A 22,895-nucleotide genomic window follows, 5' to 3' on the forward strand; every position below is an offset into this window, starting at 1 on the left:
AAGATATATTTTAGTAGATCTCAATCTCAATCTCAATCTTCAAATCTTCAAATCTTCAAATCTTCAAATCTTCAAATCTTCAAATCTTCAAATCTTCAAATCTTCAAATCTTCAAATCTTCAAATCTTCAAATCTTCAAATCTTCAAATCTTCAAATCTTCAAATCTTCAAATCTTCAAATCTTCAAATCTTCAAATCTTCAAATCTTCAAATCTTCAAATCTTCAAATCTTCAAATCTTCAAATCTTCAAATCTTCAAATCTTCAAATCTTCAAATCTTCAAATCTTCAAATCTTCAAATCTTCAAATCTTCAAATCTTCAAATCTTCAAATCTTCAAATCTTCAAATCTTCAAATCTTCAAATCTTCAAATCTTCAAATCTTCAAATCTTCAAATCTTCAAATCTTCAAATCTTCAAATCTTCAAATCTTCAAATCTTCAAATCTTCAAATCTTCAAATCTTCAAATCTTCAAATCTTCAAATCTTCAAATCTTCAAATCTTTAAATCTTCAAATCTTCAAATCTTCAAATCTTCAAATCTTCAAATCTTCAAATCTTTAAATCTTCAAATCTTCAAATCTTCAAATCTTCAAATCTTCAAATCTTCAAATCTTCAAATCTTCAAATCTTCAAATCTTCAAATCTACAAATCTTCAAATCTTCAAATCTTTAAATCTTCAAATCTTCAAATCTTCAAATCTTCAAATCTTCAAATCTTCAAATCTTCAAATCTTCAAATCTTCAATTCTTCAAATCTTCAAATCTTCAAGTCTTCAAATCTTCAAAACTTCAAATCTTCAAATCTTAAAATCTTCAAATCATCAAATCTTCACTTCAAATCTTGAAATCTTCAAATCTTCAAATTTTTAAATCGTAAAATCTTATAACAAGTGTTGTAATTTTTGACGTGAACTTGTTTTCCATACTAATATTCAATTAGATATCTCAACCTTCCCAATATCCAAGGGTTACACCGCTTGGCCCTCATTTGAAATACATCTAGCCATTTTCCATCTCTAACCAACCTGGCTGCCCGGTTCATTCATGAATCAAACCTCCACCGTGTGCCCTAACCACAGTACCAGAAGAGGGAGCGATGTTGTGTACACATCTGATTATTCCACCGTGGAGAGCACTCTGCTGCTGTGGGAGGACCAGCGAAGAGCGCGGGCCTGAGCTTTTTTTTCGCCAATATTCGTTTGACATTAGCCGCGATGGAGTCCGACAACGACAAGATTAGGTTTTCAGAGTCAGAGAGCTTCCAGCGTTGGCCCCAAAACTGAGCCAGGAGGATGGGGGGTTGTGGTATTCCTTTGTAACCATAAGCCACACGCGGTTGGACGTTTTTAGCCAACTTTAGTTATGATCGGGCGTACGAGCATAGAAAACTAAACGAAAGGGAGAGTTGCACGGAGGGAAAACGTTTGGTTGAATTTGGAATAATTTGTTGATGGATTTGGCAATAGCCTGTTTTCAAAATAAATATATATTTTTTTGAAATTAAATTCATGAAATTTTTTTTTTCGTGTCACCCAATCAAGCCTGGCTATCAACGGGTTTTCGAAGTGATTAAATTAAGGAGTATAGTACATTTTGGAAGAAGTCGTGCAACGTCTCTGAAACTCTTTTCGAACAAAGGTCGTCCAAGCCAACACGAGGGAAGAGGAGGACGAGACTTGGCAAGACTCCGGTGATATTACATTTATTTTAATTATGTAATTTCACCGCGCACTCCGACCGCGACTCCCGACTGGGGGACGAAAAGCAGTCAACATTATGTGCGCGAAACTAATCGTGCAAATGTTGGCTGCTATTGGGAATCGATTGTTCGAGGAGCAAGAGTGGGGCTTTTTTTTGCGAAAGAAGAACGAACGTGAAGGCGCAAGTACAAGGAATTTTTGCCTGCTAGCATTCCGATTGCCGGTGTGACCTTTGCGTATTTCATAATCGCTTCTTGTACTCTCCGGTGCAGAAGACAAATTTGATTGGGAAATATTTAAGGAATGTCAATAAAGTTGGGAACAAGCTTTATAAAAGTTTAATCAACAAATTAACAAATTAACGAATTAACAAATTAACAAATTAACAAATTACCAAATTAACAAAAAAAAGTTAATGAAAAAAAAAACAAAAAACCAAAAAAAAAACAAGCAACATAAAACATAACAAAAAAAAAACAAAAAAAATAACAACAAGAACAAGAACAAGAACAAGAACAAGAACAAGAACAAGAACAAGAACAAGAACAAGAACAAGAACAAGAACAAGAACAAGAACAAGAACAAGAACAAGAACAAGAACAAGAACAAGAACAAGAACAAGAAAGAACCTTCGAAAATCAGAAATGAATTATTATTATTGATTTATTTTATTGAAGTCAAAGTCCAAGTCCAAGTCCAAGTCCAAGTCCAAGTCCAAGTCCAAGTCCAAGTCCAAGTCCAAGTCCAAGTCCAAGTCCAAGTCCAAGTCCAAGTCCAAGTCCAAGTCCAAGTCCAAGTCCAAGTCCAAGTCCAAGTCCAAGTCCAAGTCCAAGTCCAAGTCCAAGTCCAAGTCCAAGTCCAAGTCCAAGTCCAAGTCCAAGTCCAAGTCATAGTCATAGTCATAGTCATAGTCATAGTCATAGTCATAGTCATAGTCATAGTCATAGTCATAGTCATAGTCATAGTCATAGTCATAGTCATAGTCATAGTCATAGTCATAGTCATAGTCATAGTCATAGTCATAGTCATAGTCATAGTCATAGTCATAGTCATAGTCATAATCATAGTCATAGTCATAGTCATAGTCATAGTCATAGTCATAGTCATAGTCATAGTCATAGTCATAGTCATAGTCATAGTCATAGTCATAGTCATAGTCATAGTCATAGTCATAGTCATAGTCATAGTCATAGTCATAGTCATAGTCATAGTCATAGTCATAGTCATAGTCATAGTCATAGTCATAGTCATAGTCAAAGTCATAGTCATAGTCATAGTCATAGTCATAGTCATAGTCATAGTCATAGTCATAGTCATAGTCATAGTCATAGTCATAGTCATAGTCATAGTCAAAGTTAGAGTTCGAGTTCGAGTTCGAGTTCGAGTTCGAGTTCGAGTTCGAGTTCGAGTTCGAGTTCGAGTTCGAGTTCGAGTTCGAGTTCGAGTTCGAGTTCGAGTTCGAGTTCGAGTTCGAGTTCGAGTTCGAGTTCGAGTTCGAGTTCGAGTTCGAGTTCGAGTTCGAGTTCGAGTTCGAGTTCGAGTTCGAGTTCGAGTTCGAGTTCGAGTTCGAGTTCGAGTTCGAGTTCGAGTTCGAGTTCGAGTTCGAGTTCGAGTTCGAGTTCGAGTTCGAGTTCGAGTTCGAGTTCGAGTTCGAGTTCGAGTTCGAGTTCGAGTTCGAGTTCGAGTTCGAGTTCGAGTTCGAGTTCGAGTTCGAGTTCGAGTTCGAGTTCGAGTTCGAGTTCGAGTTCGAGTTCGAGTTCGAGTTCGAGTTCGAGTTCGAGTTCGAGTTCGAGTTCGAGTTCGAGTTCGAGTTCGAGTTCGAGTTCGAGTTCGAGTTCGAGTTCGAGTTCGAGTTCGAGTTCGAGTTCGAGTTCGAGTTCGAGTTCGAGTTCGAGTTCGAGTTCGAGTTCGAGTTCGAGTTAGAGTTAGAGTTAGAGTTAGAGTTAGAGTTAGAGTTAGAGTTAGAGTTAGAGTTAGAGTTAGAGTTAGAGTTAGAGTTAGAGTTAGAGTTAGAGTTAGAGTTAGAGTTAGAGTTAGAGTTAGAGTTAGAGTTAGAGTTAGAGTTAGAGTTAGAGTTAGAGTTAGAGTTAGAGTTAGAGTTAGAGTTAGAGTTAGAGTTAGAGTTAGAGTTAGAGTTAGAGTTAGAGTTAGAGTTAGAGTTAGAGTTAGAGTTAGAGTTAGAGTTAGAGTTAGTGTTAGAGTTAGAGTTAGAGTTAGAGTTAGAGTTAGAGTTAGAGTTAGAGTTAGAGTTAGAGTTAGAGTTAGAGTTAGAGTTAGAGTTAGAGTTAGAGTTAGAGTTAGAGTTAGAGTTAGAGTTAGAGTTAGAGTTAGAGTTAGAGTTAGAGTTAGAGTTAGAGTTAGAGTTAGAGTTAGAGTTAGAGTTAGAGTTAGAGTTAGAGTTAGAGTTAGAGTTAGAGTTAGAGTTAGAGTTAGAGTTAGAGTTAGAGTTAGAGTTAGAGTTAGAGTTAGAGTTAGAGTTAGAGTTAGAGTTAGAGTTAGAGTTAGAATTAGAGTTAGAGTTAGAGTTAGAGTTAGAGTTAGAGTTAGAGTTAGAGTTAGAGTTAGAGTTAGAGTTAGAGTTAGAGTTAGAGTTAGAGTTAGAGTTAGAGTTAGAGTTAGAGTTAGAGTTAGAGTTAGAGTTCAAGTTAAGTTTTTCTACTTGAACAATCAATTAATTGTTCAAAAATGAAATACACCTCACACTCTCAACATACAATCAAATCTTGTTTACCATAAAAACTGCAACATTGATAAGACCCCCCGTTATCAGTGTTGTCCAAAATGTTAACGAAGCTGGCAGATCGCGCTGTTCCGTGTCCAAGTTCGTGAGCTTAAGGTTTCGAAATGTTTAAAATCAACTTGCTACGGCCGGGTCGCCGCCAGTTTGAGCAAACAAACACAAGTCAAAACCAAACAAACCAAGTGGAACAGTTTGCAGTGACAAATTTTTGGAGATTTTTGCCTTTAAAAATTGGTTGAATGCAATAAAAAGGTGCCACATTTAGTTTACATTTCGCTGCCATAAATCAACGGTGGTGGTCAGGTGGCCAATTGGATCCCACCACGATTTCATGCAAATGATCTTTCTCGTGACTAATATCTGTCTCTCGATGGCGCTAGGTCGCAACTCACGCCGGCGCGACATTGACTGATTGAAACAATCAAACTAATAGCGCCGGATTGTGTATTTTTCCTATTTCTCATGGCTCAAGTCCACGATAACTCGCGGGCTGGTGTCAAACTGTAAAACCAACGAACCAAGACCAAGTCGGCGACGACGGACTGTGTGACTGTGTTTAAATATTGATTATCGATTCATAATTTCCGAACGATGTTTGCTTAATGATTAGAAATTTACGCAAACCGTCATCGCAGCGCATTTTAATAGTGTGTTTTTTTAAGAGCATGGCTGTTTTTTCTTCGTTTGTGAGAATACTGTTTGAAAAAAAAATGTGTTGGTTGCGAAATATTACGTCAGCTTGAGCGTTTTGAGCCATCCACTTAGGATGATTTACTGCATCAGCCAACGCAACCAGCTGACAGCAAGCTAGCTGTTTGACCCTGTTAAGGTGTTCGAGATGGGAGCCTAATGATGATCGTAACGAACCTTAAGTAGACTAATTTGGCACAGCTGATAAAATTACCTTCCGAAGTTGTTAGGGCACGTGGTTTGTTGAAGCCATTAGTTTGATCAAGGAAGGTTGGTTACGCATTGACCCTAAACAACTCAAGCTAACTCGCTTCAACCATATGCAACCTTTAAGCAGAATATAATCTTAAAAATATGCACAGAAAACTCCAATTAATCTTCATTTTTAGTTTAGCTGGAGTCGAAGTCAGATTTGAAACTTGGAGTCGGGTCTATTGGAATAGCTGAAGTCGGAGTCTCTAAAACTCGAACAGCCACAGTCGAAGTCACTGAATTTTCAGAAGCGAAACAATCACCTAAATTTAATATTTAGAAATTGTGTTTACGGTACTTATTTGCAGCATCAAACTGAAAAGTCTTTCCCAATTATTTTATCGATCGTCTCTCTCAGAAACAATCACCCGTATAGAGGCACTAATGAGTTCAAATCGTTTATAACTGGATCACGAGTTAAACCTGCTAACCTCCACCTCCAGAGGCGGCCACGGCCACAGCTGATGCTGGGCTGCAATTTTCCCTAGCGACGAGCCGCGCTGAACAAAGAATTAATAAAAATTAAAGCCGCAGACCCACAACTTCCGTATTTACGGGTTGAGGGCTTTGCAAACAGACGACCTGCTCGGCGATCAACCTGCTCCCGATGGCCTCGCCGAGAAATTTCACCTGAAAATCTGTGCACTGGGTCGATGGGTCTCATCGTGGAAAAAGGGCATTTTAACCTGCGCGGTCGTGACCAGCATCACTGAGTTTACTCTTTGTACGGGTTTTCTTTGGAAAATTCTTCGAAAATTCAATTTCATTTAATTTCTGAAAAAATAAAAATTGAAAAAAACTAACACGACTAATTTTTAATTTAATTTGAACCTCCCTCAAAAATCATTAAAAAGTTCGGCTTTGAACAAAATAAAAAGCAAATAAAACATAAAAAATCATGATTCCCTAAGAATAACTTTTCTGTAGTTTAACACTTATCAGAGACAAGAACTAGACATCTCGCTAGCTCTAGTCCACGGTGCCAGTGCAATTTGTACCGAGAAGCTTGGCCAGGCTAACCCCAAAGGAAGTGCCCGTGCAGCAGCTCCGCGGCTGGCGCACAAAAATCTCGTTTTCAATTTTCTTTTATAATTTAATTTAATTTAATTTGATGGAAAAACGGCGTGCGCGAGCAGAAAAATAAATAAAATAACGATGATGGTCTCTGGCCGTGTGAGAGGTTGGTGGGAGCTGGGAACGTCAACCACGCCGTGGAAGAACTGGATTTTCTTCTGTAGGGCAGTAGCAGTTGCAGTTGCAGCAGTCAGATATGTTGCAGGAGGAGGTCTAACTGGGCCTGGGCATCGCGGGTCGTCGTAACGCGAGCTTTGCGTCCAATCAAAATAGTCGGGATGAAGGCGTTGGTGGGTAAGCTGAAGAGGGACTTTTGCTGTTTAGAAACGGGGGTGCTGATTATTGTTTGAAAAATTTTGTTTTTGCTTTTTGCTTTTTGCTTTTTGCTTTTTGCTTTTTGCTTTTTGCTTTTTGCTTTTTGCTTTTTGCTTTTTGCTTTTTGCTTTTTGCTTTTTGCTTTTTGCTTTTTGCTTTTTGCTTTTTGCTTTTTGCTTTTTGCTTTTTGCTTTTTGCTTTTTGCTTTTTGCTTTTTGCTTTTTGCTTTTTGCTTTTTGCTTTTTGCTTTTTGCTTTTTGCTTTTTGCTTTTTGCTTTTTGCTTTTTGCTTTTTGCTTTTTGCTTTTTGCTTTTTGCTTTTTGCTTTTTGCTTTTTGCTTTTTGCTTTTTGCTTTTTGCTTTTTGCTTTTTGCTTTTTGCTTTTTGCTTTTTGCTTTTTGCTTTTTGCTTTTTGCTTTTTGCTTTTTGCTTTTTGCTTTTTGCTTTTTGCTTTTTGCTTTTTGCTTTTTGCTTTTTGCTTTTTGCTTTTTGCTTTTTGCTTTTTGCTTTTTGCTTTTTGCTTTTTGCTTTTTGCTTTTTGCTTTTTGCTTTTTGCTTTTTGCTTTTTGCTTTTTGCTTTTTGCTTTTTGCTTTTTGCTTTTTGCTTTTTGATTTTTGCTTTTTGCTTTATCAACTTATATTATTCAAGTAATTGAATTGTTCTGCAGAAATCACAAACATCTAAAAAAATAGAACCCCTGCCTCCTAGGGAGGAAAGCAGAAATTATCGCCTGCATTGTATCACGGAGCCGTTTGAAGAAGGATTTTCGTTTTCAAAACCGTTCAGCCGTCCTAGTTGTTCAGAAAGGGGAACCCTCGTGTGAGGGATACCTAGCTAAATGCCAAAGTAGAGTGCGAAAGCCATTTGCCCAAACATGGTGTTAAGATTAGTTTTGTTTCGATGGGGCGTTTTGCGGCGCGATGATTTAGCTTGTTCTGGTTTAGCCGCGTTACGTTGGTTGACGTTTTCACTTAACCAGCAGTGTGGATTATGTAACGGAAAGCATTCCATGCAATTCCCATCGAGAAAAGTTTATTGAATAAAACTGCCCGGGGGAAAGGTCTAATTATTATTTCAACATAAATACGAACGTTTAATTTAATTCAAATGACCGTGTAAACTCTGGTTATCTCCCGTCTCTGATCTCTGCACAATGACCAACATTCAGGCTCTTTAGCCCTCTGGTGTCCTCCAAAGAGCGGCTACCTTCCTTAAGCGAGCCCAAGCTGATCAGCTGATAATTAATATTATGGATAATTTCAACGGGCTGATAGACATCTCCCGCCACCTCCTGTCCAAAGAAGGTATGTGAGAAAAATCTCATTCACCGAGCGAACTAACTGATTTCACTTTCATCCACCCCAGAATGGACTCATTTCTGTGTGTGTTTGTGCAAATAAAGAAATTCAGGGGAGGGCTTGATAATTCATTAGCAAAGCACCTTTCCGCGGTTCGCGTTGGTCATCGTGGTCTGTCGTTTATGCTGGAAACTATATGATTATGTCTTCCACTCGAGATATCTGTGTGTGGCAGAGGTATGGTCTTTAGTGCTGGAGATGAGGTGTTTAATGGAGCATTGCAGTTTTTCGAGGGGGAGGAGAATGCGTCAAGTTGAGATGTTGTCCCAAAATTCAAACTAATTTTTTAAAACGTTACTTAAAACACCTGAGTAATTCGTACCTTTCTCCTAAATTTAATAGAAAAAGCTTTCTGTTTGTTTTCAATTGCAAATGAATACATGCAAACAGATGCTATGAAAGCTTTATAAAAGCGTGTTGCCTCCTATTGGTAATTTGTAGAATCATCTCGAAATGCGCCTGGTGCCTACAATTTTCACCCTACTTAAAGACATTTTTCTTTTGTTTCTGGACTTTTGAAGGACTTTATTAAACATTATAATTTTAAATAGGGAATTATGGCACCCCAAACTAGACCTTATGCAACAAACCCGGACTAGCACATTTGTTTGGCATATTTGTCATAAAAATTATCATAAATTGTAATTTGGCGCAATTTATTTTGTGTAAAAGTCTTTTAATTCGGGAATTATTTTTAAAGTATAATTATTTCTTTATGAGAAGTCTTTAGCACTACCTACAACTCTGCCGAAGACACCAAATCGATTCGAAAATCTGTTCTCAAGATATATATTTTAATACAATTTAAAAGCTTATTTGCATCGACGGTAGGGTGGCCCAAATCCGGGAACACCCCCGGTGCTATCCTCTGAAATCAAAGAGTGGTCTATTACTAGACTAAATTCAAAATTTGAGCTCATTCTGACCACGGAAACCTTGAAGTTTTTACGGGAAAAAAAGTTAAAATGCATGGAAAAAAGCAACTGTTTCGTTTTGCAGAGCACAGAGGGCGTAATAATCGTCCGATCCTTCCCATAAAAACTTCAAGGGCCCTCAGGAAGGGGTTCTCGTGGTCAGAATGAGCTCAAATTTGGAATTTTGTCTAGTGATAGGCCAAGCTTTGATTTCAGAGCGTAGCGCCGGGGGTGTTCCCGGATTTGGAGCACCCTACAGACCATGCAAAAAAATACATACCATTATTTGGTAATATACCACGGTCAGAATGATTCCATGCGGATAAATCTCAAACGGTACCTTGAGAACAGATTTTCTAATCATTTGGTGTCTTCGGCAGAGTTGTAGGTATTGCTTAGGAGTTCTCATAAAAAGATGATTATACCCAAAAAATGATTCCCGAAATAAACCACTTTTCAAACACGAAAAAATAATTGCGCCAAATTACCATTTATGATGGTTTTCATTTTTGGATTTGTTTGAAATGACAAATTTACCATTTGAATTAGAAAATATTTTTACTTTATTTCTAAGATCTACAATAACCCAGAGAGGTAACTGCTTCGTTTAGAACAAAATTTTTTTTGTGACTTAGCAGGGTTACTTCTGAGATTGTATCATTGTTCAAAAAAATTGTAGAGCAGACAAGATTAAAAATTTGATTTGCAAATTGTGTAAATTTGGAAGGTGATAAATTTAAAGGTTTCATATTACCTCTTTTATGATGTAATATTATTTAATGTAGAATGAAAATGAAAAATTACTCATTTTTACTGACTTATAAGATGTACTCTTTTCCAGATGTATTATTCCATGTTTTTTTTTACATTCCCAAGTAACATTTTTTTCCAGGAGTTCTACAAGAGCTTTTCAAGATAGCTACAGCATAGCAGTTTGGACCGCTGTAGGATAAAACTCTCTTCAAGTACTCTTCCAAACTCCTGAAGAAGTTTTGAAGAGAATTTTATCCTACCGCGGTCCAAACTGCTATGCTGTAGCTATCTTGAAGAGCTCTTGTAGAGCTCTTGGAAAAAATTGTTACTTGGGTTGCTACACAGTGAATTTTCTGTTTTTTTTTTTGTTTTAAAGGGTTTTGTCAAGTTTTTTGAAGTTTTTATTTCTCAAACTGTTTCAAAAGAATGTTTTTTTTAACAGTTTAGCTAATTTTACATTACGATGACCTTTTGGATGTTTGTTTTTGGATTTTTTGTGAAGACAAGTCAATTACAGTCATATTTTTATTTTTAAATCTCTCGCATTCTAGCAATGCACGAGCCACCAACAAACGTCTAAAAGACCATTTATGTGCAAAATTTGCTGGACATAAAAAAAAATTACTTCAGAAAGCACGCGAATTAGTTCTTAGGGTGAAAACTTTGACAACCTGTAAAAATGTGGAAAATCATAACCTTAAATAAACTTTTTTTCTCAAGTTCTGATAACACGAGTTGCATGCAACTCTTCTGCACCTACAAAAAAGTATTTTTCTGCCCAGCAACTTTGCACAATAAAAAAAACATTGTAATATTACATCTGGTAAGAAGTACATCTATTATATCATTAAAAATGTGATATTGTACCTTTGAAAATTGGGTAATTTTACCACTTTTTCAGTGTAAATTGAGGTAAAATTACATTCATGAAAAAACTTCGAAAATTACACCTTCCAAATTTACACATTGCGTTGCGTACACTCTCAAAAATTAACTGGCAATTTTATATAAAACAAGTTAAATTTTAAAATTAAAAGTCATGACGACAGTGCAGTGCGTGGCCGAATGGTTACGCTGTCCGCTTTGTAAGCGGATGATTCTGGGTTCGATTCCCATCTGCTGCAACCTTCCATCGGATGAGGAAGTAAAATGTCGGTCCCGGCCTTGGTAGTTAGGCCGTTAAGTCATTCCAGGTGTAGGAGTCGTCTCCATGCCATAAGTACAAACAACACACCAAACCAAGCCTACTCTGGTGGAATCGCTGGCGGCGGTTGGACTCGCAATCCGAAGGTCGTCAGTTCAAACACTGGGGTGGAAGATTCCTTGGAGTAGAAAGAGGTTTGGGTGCTCTCCCCATTCAAGCCTTCGGACTCCTAGGTTCGAGCAGAAACTTGCAATAGTGCACTGCTTTATGAGTAATGTTATCTTTCACCCATAAAAAATCATCCAGCAACAATGTAAAATGTAAAGGGGTTGAACTAGTGACATTTTATTTAAAATACAAAAATATGTAAAAACAATGAAAAATTGACGATAGTTTTTAATGTAATTTCAAAAACAAATTAATCAACTCACAGTTAAATATTGAATCAAACATGTTATTTGGTATAAAAATCCCAACAAAAATTGCTTGATATATACACCTGAGCAATTTTAAAAGATGTTTATTGTTTTAGTTTTATAATTTCTGATAAATATCTTGTATTGAAAGGCAATTGTATTTTGGATACAAATGGGGTACAAACTGGAAACCACGTGGATTTGAATGAATCTAACCAAATTAAAGGTAAATTACGTTAAATAAAAACAGGATGAATAGATAAACCCATTTCAGAAATTATATTTACATACTCAATTGATATTTAAACTGGAAAATATTTATTTAACAATTGCAAAAAAAGAGTAAATCTGTTGTTCCAGTGTGTAAAGAAGGATCACCTAAAAATAAATTGACGAATTAAATGCCAATCATCAAAATCAAAACCCTCGTCGGACCCCTCGGCAATTATTTCACATGAATCCTCCGGGGACAGGGTCGGACCCAACATCAAGCAAGCTGCTGTCACCGCCAGGGTACCACCCAAGTGCTCATAATTATCACCCACATTTGGTGTCGGCCAGGGGACTGCGCTTCGAGCATCACCATAACTTCTCCTCAATCGGATCGAGTGCGCGCGTAAAGTTGCCATTTTCGATGAATCACCTGAGTTGACCGGTTTTGTCCACCGTGGACTGTCACTCTGGACGTGAGATCTCAAGACGCGTCATAATTAGTGTTTATGGCTAGAACAACATAACTGACACTGCGTGGGCAAGGGCTGTTGCCAGGAAAGGATACGCGGGCAGGGTGGCTACTTGAGTTGGGAATGCGGAGGAATCCAGTAAAAGTTTAATTTTTCATTTTCGTTGTCAAATAACTTTATATTTTCTGTCTATCGAAAACTAACCTAAAAAAAAGAAGACTCAAGCATCCACCCTCACAAAACACTTTCCTGTCATATACACCAAGCCCGCAAGGGAGCAGGACGGCGGTGGAAGGGTACACCTGTGGGTTACATAAATACCTTTGGCGGGAACTCTTCGGGCGACACTCGGGCAGACTGCCCCTGCTGAAAACGTGCCAATCTGATTTAGTCACGCCAACTATCACCCACCACCGCCCTGGTTCGGCTGGACAAGGTAGACCCCAGCTTGGCCCAGGAGGCAGCACCGTCTAAGGGAGAGCTAATTAATTTGAGAGTGAGTGAAGGAAAAATTACATCAATCTCCAGCAGCAGTTGAGGGTTAGGTTCGGTTTGTTTTCCTTCGCAAACAGCCCTTGTGTTGTAAAAACTAATTGATTGCAGGTTGAAATTGAAAGTCGCTTTGACAAACACGACGACGATGACGATTGAATCTCACTCACTTAAGTTGGCCGGCCAACTTGCAGCAGTAGGGCATTGTGAAATGAAGCAATTAACCGGCTGCACGGTCTTATGATACTGCAAGAAGGAACCAGTTGTTGCTGCAGAAATTGAAGTTAGTTTTTGTTTCAGTTCTGTGTAATTGACACTTTGGAACAGATTGCAACTTTCGCCCATGCTCACGAAACACGATTTATGCTGTTTAGTTGTTATTGATCCTTTGTTGACATTATACTTTTTTGTGTTATTTGAATTTTTTCTTGTACAAATAAGTTTTCCGTACATTTGAACCTTTTTTTAGGAGTTCTTATTTTAAGCTAACATTGTGAGATTTTACATCTAACAATCATGAGATTTTACATCAATCATTGTGGCGTGAGGAACCCGCTGTGATCATGCTACTTCTTTTTCTACCGTTACTGTCATATTTATCTAAAAGATCTAAGACAGTCTTAAATTCGTCACATAGTGGCATAACAGATTGCCGTGTGTGTGCCATACCGGGTCTCCTAGAATATCGGTCAGATTTGTTATCCCCGAGCCTCGACATGATGCAGGGATTAGAATTTGGAGGTTACGTCAAAGTCTGGAATTCAGCACGATCCGCGCACGTTCTAGGTGTTGTTCTAAGCCAGCTCATGAGTCATCCTCTCCCGCCGGTACTACACATGGGGTTTGAGTTATGCAAATTGTTCTAGGACAGCGCCAAACTGGCCGTTCACTTTTTATTTGCCCTCTCGAGTTCGGCTGGGCCTCGAAATATTCTCGCAGAGTTCAACGGTCCCCAGCGAGTCTCCAATGTGCGATGTGCGAACCGCAATTTGGCGTTCAAGGTGGAAATCCATGTTTCTGTTTCGCGAATTCTCGACTCGACGACGAGACTCGTGCCAACATATTAGCTCGTTAGATAGTGGCCGGAGAGACCAGCATATTATCGAACCTTATGCAGATTGGCGGTCCCGAGCTGTCCGAGGTCCATGTTTACAGGTAACTCATATTTTGCGCACGATTCCTGCATTATTTTGATTTCACGTACAACAAGTTAATAAATATCGATTCGTGAACTAGTGAAACTAGCCGCGTGTCACTGCTACCATTGGAATGGGTAGACTGGTTCATGCTTTTGGGCGTAGATTATGTTTGGTTGGAATGTTGCAAATATTTAGTTGAAAATTAAATTAAACAATTCTGAAAAAATTAAGTGAACTTAAACTCAAATACTTACTCACTTTCTCGTTCATTCACTCATTCACTCACTCACTCGCTCACTTACTCACTCACTCACTTAATCACTCACTCATTTATTTACTCACTTTAATCACATTTAATCACTAACTCATGAGTTAGCGAGTGACACACTCCCTCAGTCACTCACTAATTCACTCACTCACTCACGCACTTACTTAATCAATCACTCACCAACTCGTCCGCTCACTCAATTAATAAACTTCTCACTAGCTCTCTAACTCACAGTTTCACTCTTAATATTAAGATATGTGTCAAATCGGTGTAACTTTAACGGTCACTGTTGGACTTAAAAGTTTGTGAAGAAAATATTTCCATTCAAAAACTTCTCCATCAAATCACAAACAACTTTACGGAAACCACCAAATGTACTACAAAGTTTTTGACAAATGCTTGCTCATGTTTTGACAAAATATAAACATCCAATTTCGGAAAAAATTTAAGACTTGCCAAAATCAAAATCAAAATCAAAATAAAAATCAACATCAACATCAACATCAACATCAACATCAACATCAACATCAACATCAACATCAACATCAACATCAACATCAACATCAACATCAACATCAACATCAACATCAACATCAACATCAACATCAACATCAACATCAACATCAACATCAACATCAACATCAACATCAACATCAACATCAACATCAACATCAACATCAACATCAACATCAACATCAACATCAACATCAACATCAACATCAACATCAACATCAACATCAACATCAACATCAACATCAACATCAACATCAACATCAACATCAACATCAACATCAACATCAACATCAACATCAACATCAACATCAACATCAACATCAACATCAACATCAACATCAACATCAACATCAACATCAACATCAACATCAACATCAACATCAACATCAACATCAACATCAACATCAACATCAACATCAACATCAACATCAACATCAACATCAACATGTGAATTGTGAATTGTGAATTGTGAATTGTGAATTGTGAATTGTGAATTGTGAATTGTGAATTGTGAATTGTGAATTGTGAATTGTGAATTGTGAATTGTGAATTGTGAATTGTGAATTGTGAATTGTGAATTGTGAATTGTGAATTGTGAATTGTGAATTGTGAATTGTGAATTGTGAATTGAGAATTGAGAATTGAGAATTGAGAATTGAGAATTGAGAATTGAGAATTGAGAATTGAGAATTGAGAATTGAGAATTGAGAATTGAGAATTGAGAATTGAGAATTGAGAATTGAGAATTGAGAATTGAGAGTTGAGAATTGAGAATTGAGAATTGAGAATTGAGAATTGAAAATTTAGAATTTAGAATTGAGAATTGAGAATTGAGAATTGAGAATTGAGAATTGAGAATTGAGCATTGAGAATTGAGAATTGAGAATTGAGGATTGAGAATTGAGAATTGAGAACTGAGAATTGAGCATTGAGAATTGAGAATTGAGAATTGAGAATTGAGAATTGAGAATTGAGAATTGAGAATTGAGAATTGAGAATTGAGAATTGAGAATTGAGAATTGAGAATTGAGAATTGAGAATTGAAAATTGAGAATTAAGAATTGAGAATTAAGAATTGAGAATTAAGAATTAAAAATTGAGAATTGAGAATTGAGAATTGAGAATTGAGAATTGAGAATTGAGAATTGAGAATTGAGAATTGAGAATTGAGAATTGAGAATTGAGAATTGAGAATTGAGAATTGAGAATTGAGAATTGAGAATTGAGAATTGAGAATTGAGAATTGAGAATTGAAAATTGAGAATTGAGAATTGAGAATTGAGAATTGAGAATTGAGAATTGAGAATTGAGAATTGAGAATTGAGAATTGAGAATTGTGAATTGAGAATTGTGAATTGAGAATTGAGAATTGAGAATTGAGAATTGAGAATTGAGAATTGAGAATTGAGAATTGAGAATTGAGAATTGAGAATTGAGAATTGAGAGTTGAGAATTGAGAATTGAGAATTGAGAATTGAGAATTGAAAATTTAGAATTTAGAATTTAGAATTGAGAATTGAGAATTGAGAATTGAGAATTGAGAATTGAGCATTGAGAATTGAGAATTGAGAATTGAGAATTGAGAATTGAGGATTCAGAATTGAGAATTGTGAATTGTGAATTGTGAATTGTGAATTGTGAATTGAGAATTGAGAATTGAGAATCGAGAATTGAGAATTGAGAATTGAGAATTGAGAATTGAGAATTGAGAATTTAGAATTTAGAATTTAGAATTTAGAATTTAGAATTTAGAACTTAGAATTTAGAATTTTGAATTTAGAATTTAGAATTTAGAATTTAGAATTTAGAATTTAGAATTTAGAATTTAGAATTTAGAATTTAGAATTTAGAATTTAGAATTTAGAATTTAGAATTTAGAATTTAGAATTTAGAATTTAGAATTTAGAATTTAGAATTTAGAATTTAGAATTTAGAATTTAGAATTTAGAATTTAGAATTTAGAATTTAGAATTTAGAATTTATAATTTAGAATTTAGAATTTAGAATTTAGAATTTAGAATTTAGAATTTAGAATTTTGAATTTTGAATTTTGAATTTAGAATTTTGAATTTTGAATTTTGAATTTTGAATTGTGAATTTAGAATTTTGAATTGAGAATTGAGAATTGAGAATTAAGATTAAGATTGAGAGTGAATTTTTTTTCCAATTATACTATAAATTGATGTTCAAAAGAATATCATCATGAAAATTAAAACAAAAATCAGAGACAAAGTCAGAGTTAAAATCAAATTTAATTATTAAAACTTGAACCAATCTACCATCCTGTCGCTAGGATCGCAAGCCAAAAGTTAATTAAAAACAAATATTTATTCTCGCCTTTTGCCTGTCATAATCCACTGCTGCTACTCGCTCGTACTCACGCCGAAGTCAGAACTCTTGGAAGCCTGCCGGACACCAGCAACAACAACAACTCTTTAGGTCATGTTCTTGGCCGGCGCTAGATAAATCATGCCGCCCCGGGAGAACGAACATGCACCAAATGGAAATTTTCACAGCCTCACAACATTTCCTCATATATGTTTGCGCCGACTGACTGAACCTCGATAAGGAACGCGCGATCGGCTTGTAATGAGCAACTCTTGGTTGGTTCTCAGACATCTCTATATAAGCTAGGAGTGATCCGGAAACTGGTTGGCCTTCGTACGACATAGTAGTATTCGATTGCAAATTGCCAAATGTCCCCTCCGAAAGCGCATACTTAACACATAATTTACCGAAATTGATCTGTTATCACAATTAACGATTATCGGCTTAAATCTACATTCGCTTCGTATGCTTCACGCAAATCGACTCGTACGCGAATATTAAAGTTTTATTTTATTGATCGATCGGCCATAAAGTTTTAACGGTCACATTACGGGTTGCCCAAATCTGAAGGAAACCATATGCGAATCGAATCGATAATTTCAAGGAATTAAGGTGACATACTTGGGGAGATCGAACCGTGTAGGTTGAGTGGCCGGTTGGATTTAACTCGTAAAATTTAAATGGTTTCCCAGCGATGTAAAGCAGGCTTACAACCGCATCGGAGTTATGATTTGGTAACTGATACAATAACTGAATAAAATGCGGAAATCTACTTTTCATTAAAGATTAAACTATTTCTCTTAATCCTTTAATGAGTGGAATCATGTAACGAAATTTCAGTCAAATATATATAATGTAGTATAAAAATCAAACTGATATAATTTATTTATTGTAAAGAAGGTTTCTTACGTAGTCCTCTGAATGACTTCACCCTGCAAAGGTCATGCTTGTTGCATTAGTTACTCATAAGCACCTAATTGAATTGTACGCCAGTCAAAACAAGAGCTTCAAAGTTGTTGAACACATCAAAATCTGATACGCTTATCTCAAACTGCTCAAACGTTCCCACAGATGCTTACCCAGAGCTCATTTTCCGTATCTTTCAAATAAAACACGAGAAAAAAGCTCCGTTTGACTTTGACATTTGAGGTTGAAGTCCAAGCTGCGTTTGGTCCAACGGCTGTGTATTTTCCCGCCAGAAGTTAAGGGGCAGCCCAAGATCAGCCAGATCGAATCTTGCGATCTCCCCAAAACTGACCATAATGTGCTGGCCTCTGAGAGCTGCATGCACCGTTTAATTTCGGAAGAAGTTTCCAAGCCAAAGTCGGTAGTCGTCTAAACTTGGCAAAGACTTGCTCGTAAAGTTACGAAAAGAAGACAGACGAAACAACAACAACAAAAAAACTGCAAATAGGACGACCCTTTGGCTTAACGATCGGTTCGCTTTTTTGTTCGTAATTAAAATACTCATTTTAATTGGCCAAGTAAAAGTAATTTGTCATTCATCATAATAAAAGTTAATCATTTGCCGTTAATGGTGGGCTTCTTTAATTTTCGATTCCATTCCAGGCAGTTGAGGTTTCGCGCATTTAAAGTCTCATCAGTGCGCGCAAATATTGAACAACACCGACTGACACAAGTACCGACCTCAACTTGCAGACGAAATTGGCCACATATCAACGCAATGAGGGTCGCACTCATGATTGATGAAGTTTCGGTCCAGTTGAAAAGGGTGAAAATTCAGCATCATTCAAGTCGCATAAAATTGATGACGTATCGCCGCAGCTGAGCACGATCGTAAAGTGAGATGATTGGCACAGGTAAAGGGCACCCCCGGTGGGAATTTGGGGTAATCGTTTTAAGTGTAATTTGAGTTTTTTTGGATGTTTGAAGCTGGGACAAAATTTAAGCCAGATAAACGAACCAAATTCTTGAACACAACATTGAATATGTTATCAATAGAAACAAAAAGAATTTAAATTGAAAAAATTAGGTTAAAAAAATATTTATAAAATTTTAAGACGAAAGATTGATTGTGCAATTTAAAAGAAACTTGAAAAAAGGTTTAAACTTTATTTGTAAATTTCATGTAAATTATCCAGTGTCAATGAGTTAAAGGAGGTGTATCTTAACAAATATAAATAAACAAGCTTTTCCCGGCAAACTTCGTCCTGCCCTTTTTTAGTTTCTTGACGTTTTTAGCTTGTTTGCTTATTCAGCCTCCTGTGATCAAAATTTGATTTTACGCAACTTTTCCTAACAATCTGCAGATGTTCCGGAATCGGTCCCAGAGTGGCCAAAGTGGCAATTTTTTAGCATATAAACCTTCCTTGGGTTTACACGAACCTAACGCAACAAAAAGCGCCTCGATCCGACGTTCCGTGTTCAACTGATTCGCGTTCGAACAAAACCATCGAAAGTTTTTATATACATAGATACGATCGATTTTTTTTTGTACATGAAGCTATGTTTTTGAAGTCATATTTTTCTTAGGAACTTTTTTGACCATGAAAGATAGATTGAAAAAGGATAGAAAACTTGCAACTCTAAACTCTTCAAATTTGAAAAAATGTTAAAGTCTCTGAAATATTCCAAAGATTTTTATAAACAAAATAAAAACTTACAAAATACTTTAGAAGTAGTATTTTTTTAAAGAACCGCTAATATTTGAGAGAATGGAAAAATTCACAAAATCACTACGACAGTCAAGAATAGGTTTTTAAAAATAAAATAAAAACTTTAGAAAATATTTCAGGGGTCGAACTTTTTTTTTGAAGAACTGCTCATATTTGAAAGAATGGAAAAACTCACTAAAATATTTTGACAATCAAGAATAGTTTGTTTTAAAAATAAAAATAAATTTCCAAAATATTTCAGAAATTGATTTTTTTTTGGCAAAAAACTGCTCATGTTTGAAAGAATGGAAAAACTCACCAAAATATTACGAAAAACAAGAAAATGTTGTTTTAAAAAATAAATACTTGAAAAATATTTCAGGAGTCGAACTTATTTTGGGAGAATTGCTCAATTTTGAAAAAATGGAAAAAAAACTCACAAAAATGTTTTGACAATCAAGAATAGGTTTTTTTTTTAAATAAAAATAAATTTTAAAAATATTTCAGAAGCTGATTTGTTTTTCAAAAAACTGCTCATGTTTGAAAGAATGGAAAATCCCACAAAAATATTATCATAGTCAAGAATAGGTTGTTCAAAAAAATAAAAATAAACTTCCAAAATATTTCAGAAGTCGAATTTTTTTTCCAAACAACTGCTCATGTTTGAAAGAATGGAAAAACTTAGAAAAATATTTTGACAATCAAAAAGCAAAGCAATCCACTTTAACGACCCCCGGGTCTTTTGTGGTCTCTGTTGCAAGTTTCTGCTCATTTCTAGGCGTCCGAAAGTTTTGGGTGAGTCACCCAAAACCTCTTTTTACACAAATGGACCGACGTTTTACTTCCTCATTCGATAGAAGGCGTGGTCAGGCAAATCTCGTCTCGAAAAATGCCACCGGGTCCGTCTGGGATTGAACCTAGGCCTTACTGGGGTGAGAGACTACCACGCTAGCCACTACACCACCGGACCCGGCTGGTGAAAATCAAGAATAGGTTGATTTAAAAAATAAAATAAAAACTTAAATAATATTTCAGAAGTCGAACTTTTTTTTTCAAACAACTGCTCATGTTTGAAAGAATGGAAAAACTCACAAAAATATTTTGACAATCAAGAATAGGTTGTTTTTAAAAATAAATACTTGAAAAATATTTTAGAAGTCGAACTTATTTTGGAAGAACTGCTCATTTTTGAAAGAATGGAAATCTTCTCAAAAAATTGTCGTGGGAGTCGCTCAACCTGCATTCTTGTCACACATGAGATCTGCACAGCTGATTCCACGTAGATTTTTCCCGCCAGTAATGACAGGAAACGCTGACAAACACAGCAAAAAAAAATCTGTGTAAAATCGCATGCAAAAGCATGCACATCACCTTTGTGAGAAAAAGCATGTAATATTGTATGAGAAAACGTGTACACAAAAAACGTGTACCGAAGAAAAAAAAATCAGGTCTGCTCACCACAAAAATAACATCAATCCGGCGAGAGTCATATTCATATTACTAAGTCCGCGCCCCAACCCACTCGGCTATCTCGCCGCTAAGACAATAGTCGGATCAATGCCAATATAACAGTAGGTTTTCCGTACGTCGTGTACTGTGTTAACTGCATACGATGTATGGGGAACCTACAGCTACATCGGTGAAGATCCTACTATTTTCATAGCTGCGAAATAGCCGAGAAGGTTGGGGCGCGGACTTGGTAATCTGAATATGACTCTCGCCGGATAGAAGTTATTTTTGGGGTGAGCAGACCTGATTTTTTTTCTTCGGTACACGCTTTTTGTGTACACGTTTTCTCATACAATATTATATGCTTTTTCTCACAAAGGTGATGTGCATGCTTTTGCATGCGATTTTACCATCGGATTTTTTGCTGTGAACGGAATATGTGCCAAAATCATAAGTGGTTTTTAACATATGAAGGGAAATCATCGTGAACTGGAACTGCCGGTCGTTAGCCCGGGTAAAGTGGAAACGTTGAAATGATTGTTGTCCTCTGCTCTCATCTCGCAAAAAGCCATACAGAGAACTACGTCCCATTCAACCGGCTCCGTGGCTTAATGGTTACGGCTTCTGTCTCCCAAGCAGAAGGTTCAGGGATCAAATCCCGGTCGGTACCTTTGAAATTTGGAATCAGGAATTTGAATATGAACAAAAACGAAAATGAATCAGGTGGGATTCGAACTCACGCCTTAGGATTGGTGGTCTGGGACGCTAAGCAGTCGGCCATCAGAAGGTTTACACTCTAGCAGTGAAATGATCCGTAGTGTTGAAACATGTTATCTTTTCATATTAAATACGCGCTGATCCCTGATTTGCCTGACGGGATTGGAAGTCTAAATATAGATCGAGTTTCCTTCAGATGCTTGCTTCTATGTTTAGGCGGGGCCAAACAATGCCCAACGACCTCGGAATTGGGCCGCAAGGAGCTATGTCATTCTGAAGTGGGTCGTTGGAAGCAGCGCGAGGGCTGTCACCACCTGATACCCGGAAATGATATAAACTGTATCAGCATTCGGCATATACACAGTTTGATACAAATTAAACTTTCCCATAATTTCGCTACCGGTTAGCGGGTATTGGATTGGACCACACACACACACACACACACACACACACACACACAATCGAAATCTTCTCAAAAAATGTTTTGGAAGTAATTCTGTTTATTTAAGAAAATATTCATTAATAGGATGGATGGATAAACAAAGGATAAACTCACAGAAAACAATCAAATTTATTTGTAACAAAATATTTTTTACAAGAACTTTTTAAAAGTTTATAATTATAATTATTTGTTTCATTTTTTCACACTCCACCTTTTGTCCTTTCGACGTTTTGTCTATTCGACCTTTTGTCCACTTTCGACCTTTTGTATATTCGACCTTATGCCTTTCGACCTTTGGCATTCGACCTTTGGCATTCGACCTTTTGTCCATTCGACCTTATGTCTTTCGACCTTTTGTCGCACATCCTTGGCGATTGTCCACGCTTCATACAAAAAATATGTTTTTTGAATGGACAATTGTCCACGAGGGGAGAAGGGGGGGTTTAGATTTCCCGAAAGAATTCATTATAATCAAATATGCTGCAGAACTTAACGTTATATATCTGTAAGTTAAACTTTGAATGGTCACTTGATTCGATTGATGTCTTCATCGACACTCATTTTGAAAAGTCCGAACCAGATCTCAACACTGTGACTGTTGTCGATCAGGTGAGACAAATTTGTCTCGCTAGCACACTGCAACAGTCCACATCAATTTCTATATAAAATGTGAAAAAACGAACTCTTCTCTAGCAAAGATATGCCACAATAGATTTGCATACAATCGACCATAAAGCTTTATTCTTTTTTCTGTACATACAAATGTGCGAAGCCCTCGCCACTAATGCGATATGGTTCAATGTTAAATTTACGATCGATTTTATATTATTGCACACCTCCTCTCCCTTCCCTTACCCTATACCTTACGGGGTAGTCCCGCTTGTGGAATAT

General features: G+C 36.6%; 1 protein-coding gene across 1 annotated transcript; it reads left to right on the forward strand.

Moving 5' to 3' along the window:
• Positions 1-2,382: 2,382 nt before the first annotated feature.
• On the forward strand, positions 2,383-3,457 carry LOC128093369 (uncharacterized protein DDB_G0271670-like; the record flags this gene model as incomplete). The annotated part of the gene is made up of 2 exons (XM_052709908.1): positions 2,383-2,535; positions 3,386-3,457. Coding segments are annotated over 2 exons (225 nt in total), but the record flags the coding sequence as incomplete, so codon positions are not given.
• Between the last annotated feature and the right edge of the window lie 19,438 nt (positions 3,458-22,895).

Source organism: Culex pipiens, chromosome 3, assembly GCF_016801865.2.
Source record: "Culex pipiens pallens isolate TS chromosome 3, TS_CPP_V2, whole genome shotgun sequence".
Lineage (NCBI taxonomy): Eukaryota > Metazoa > Arthropoda > Insecta > Diptera > Culicidae > Culex > Culex pipiens.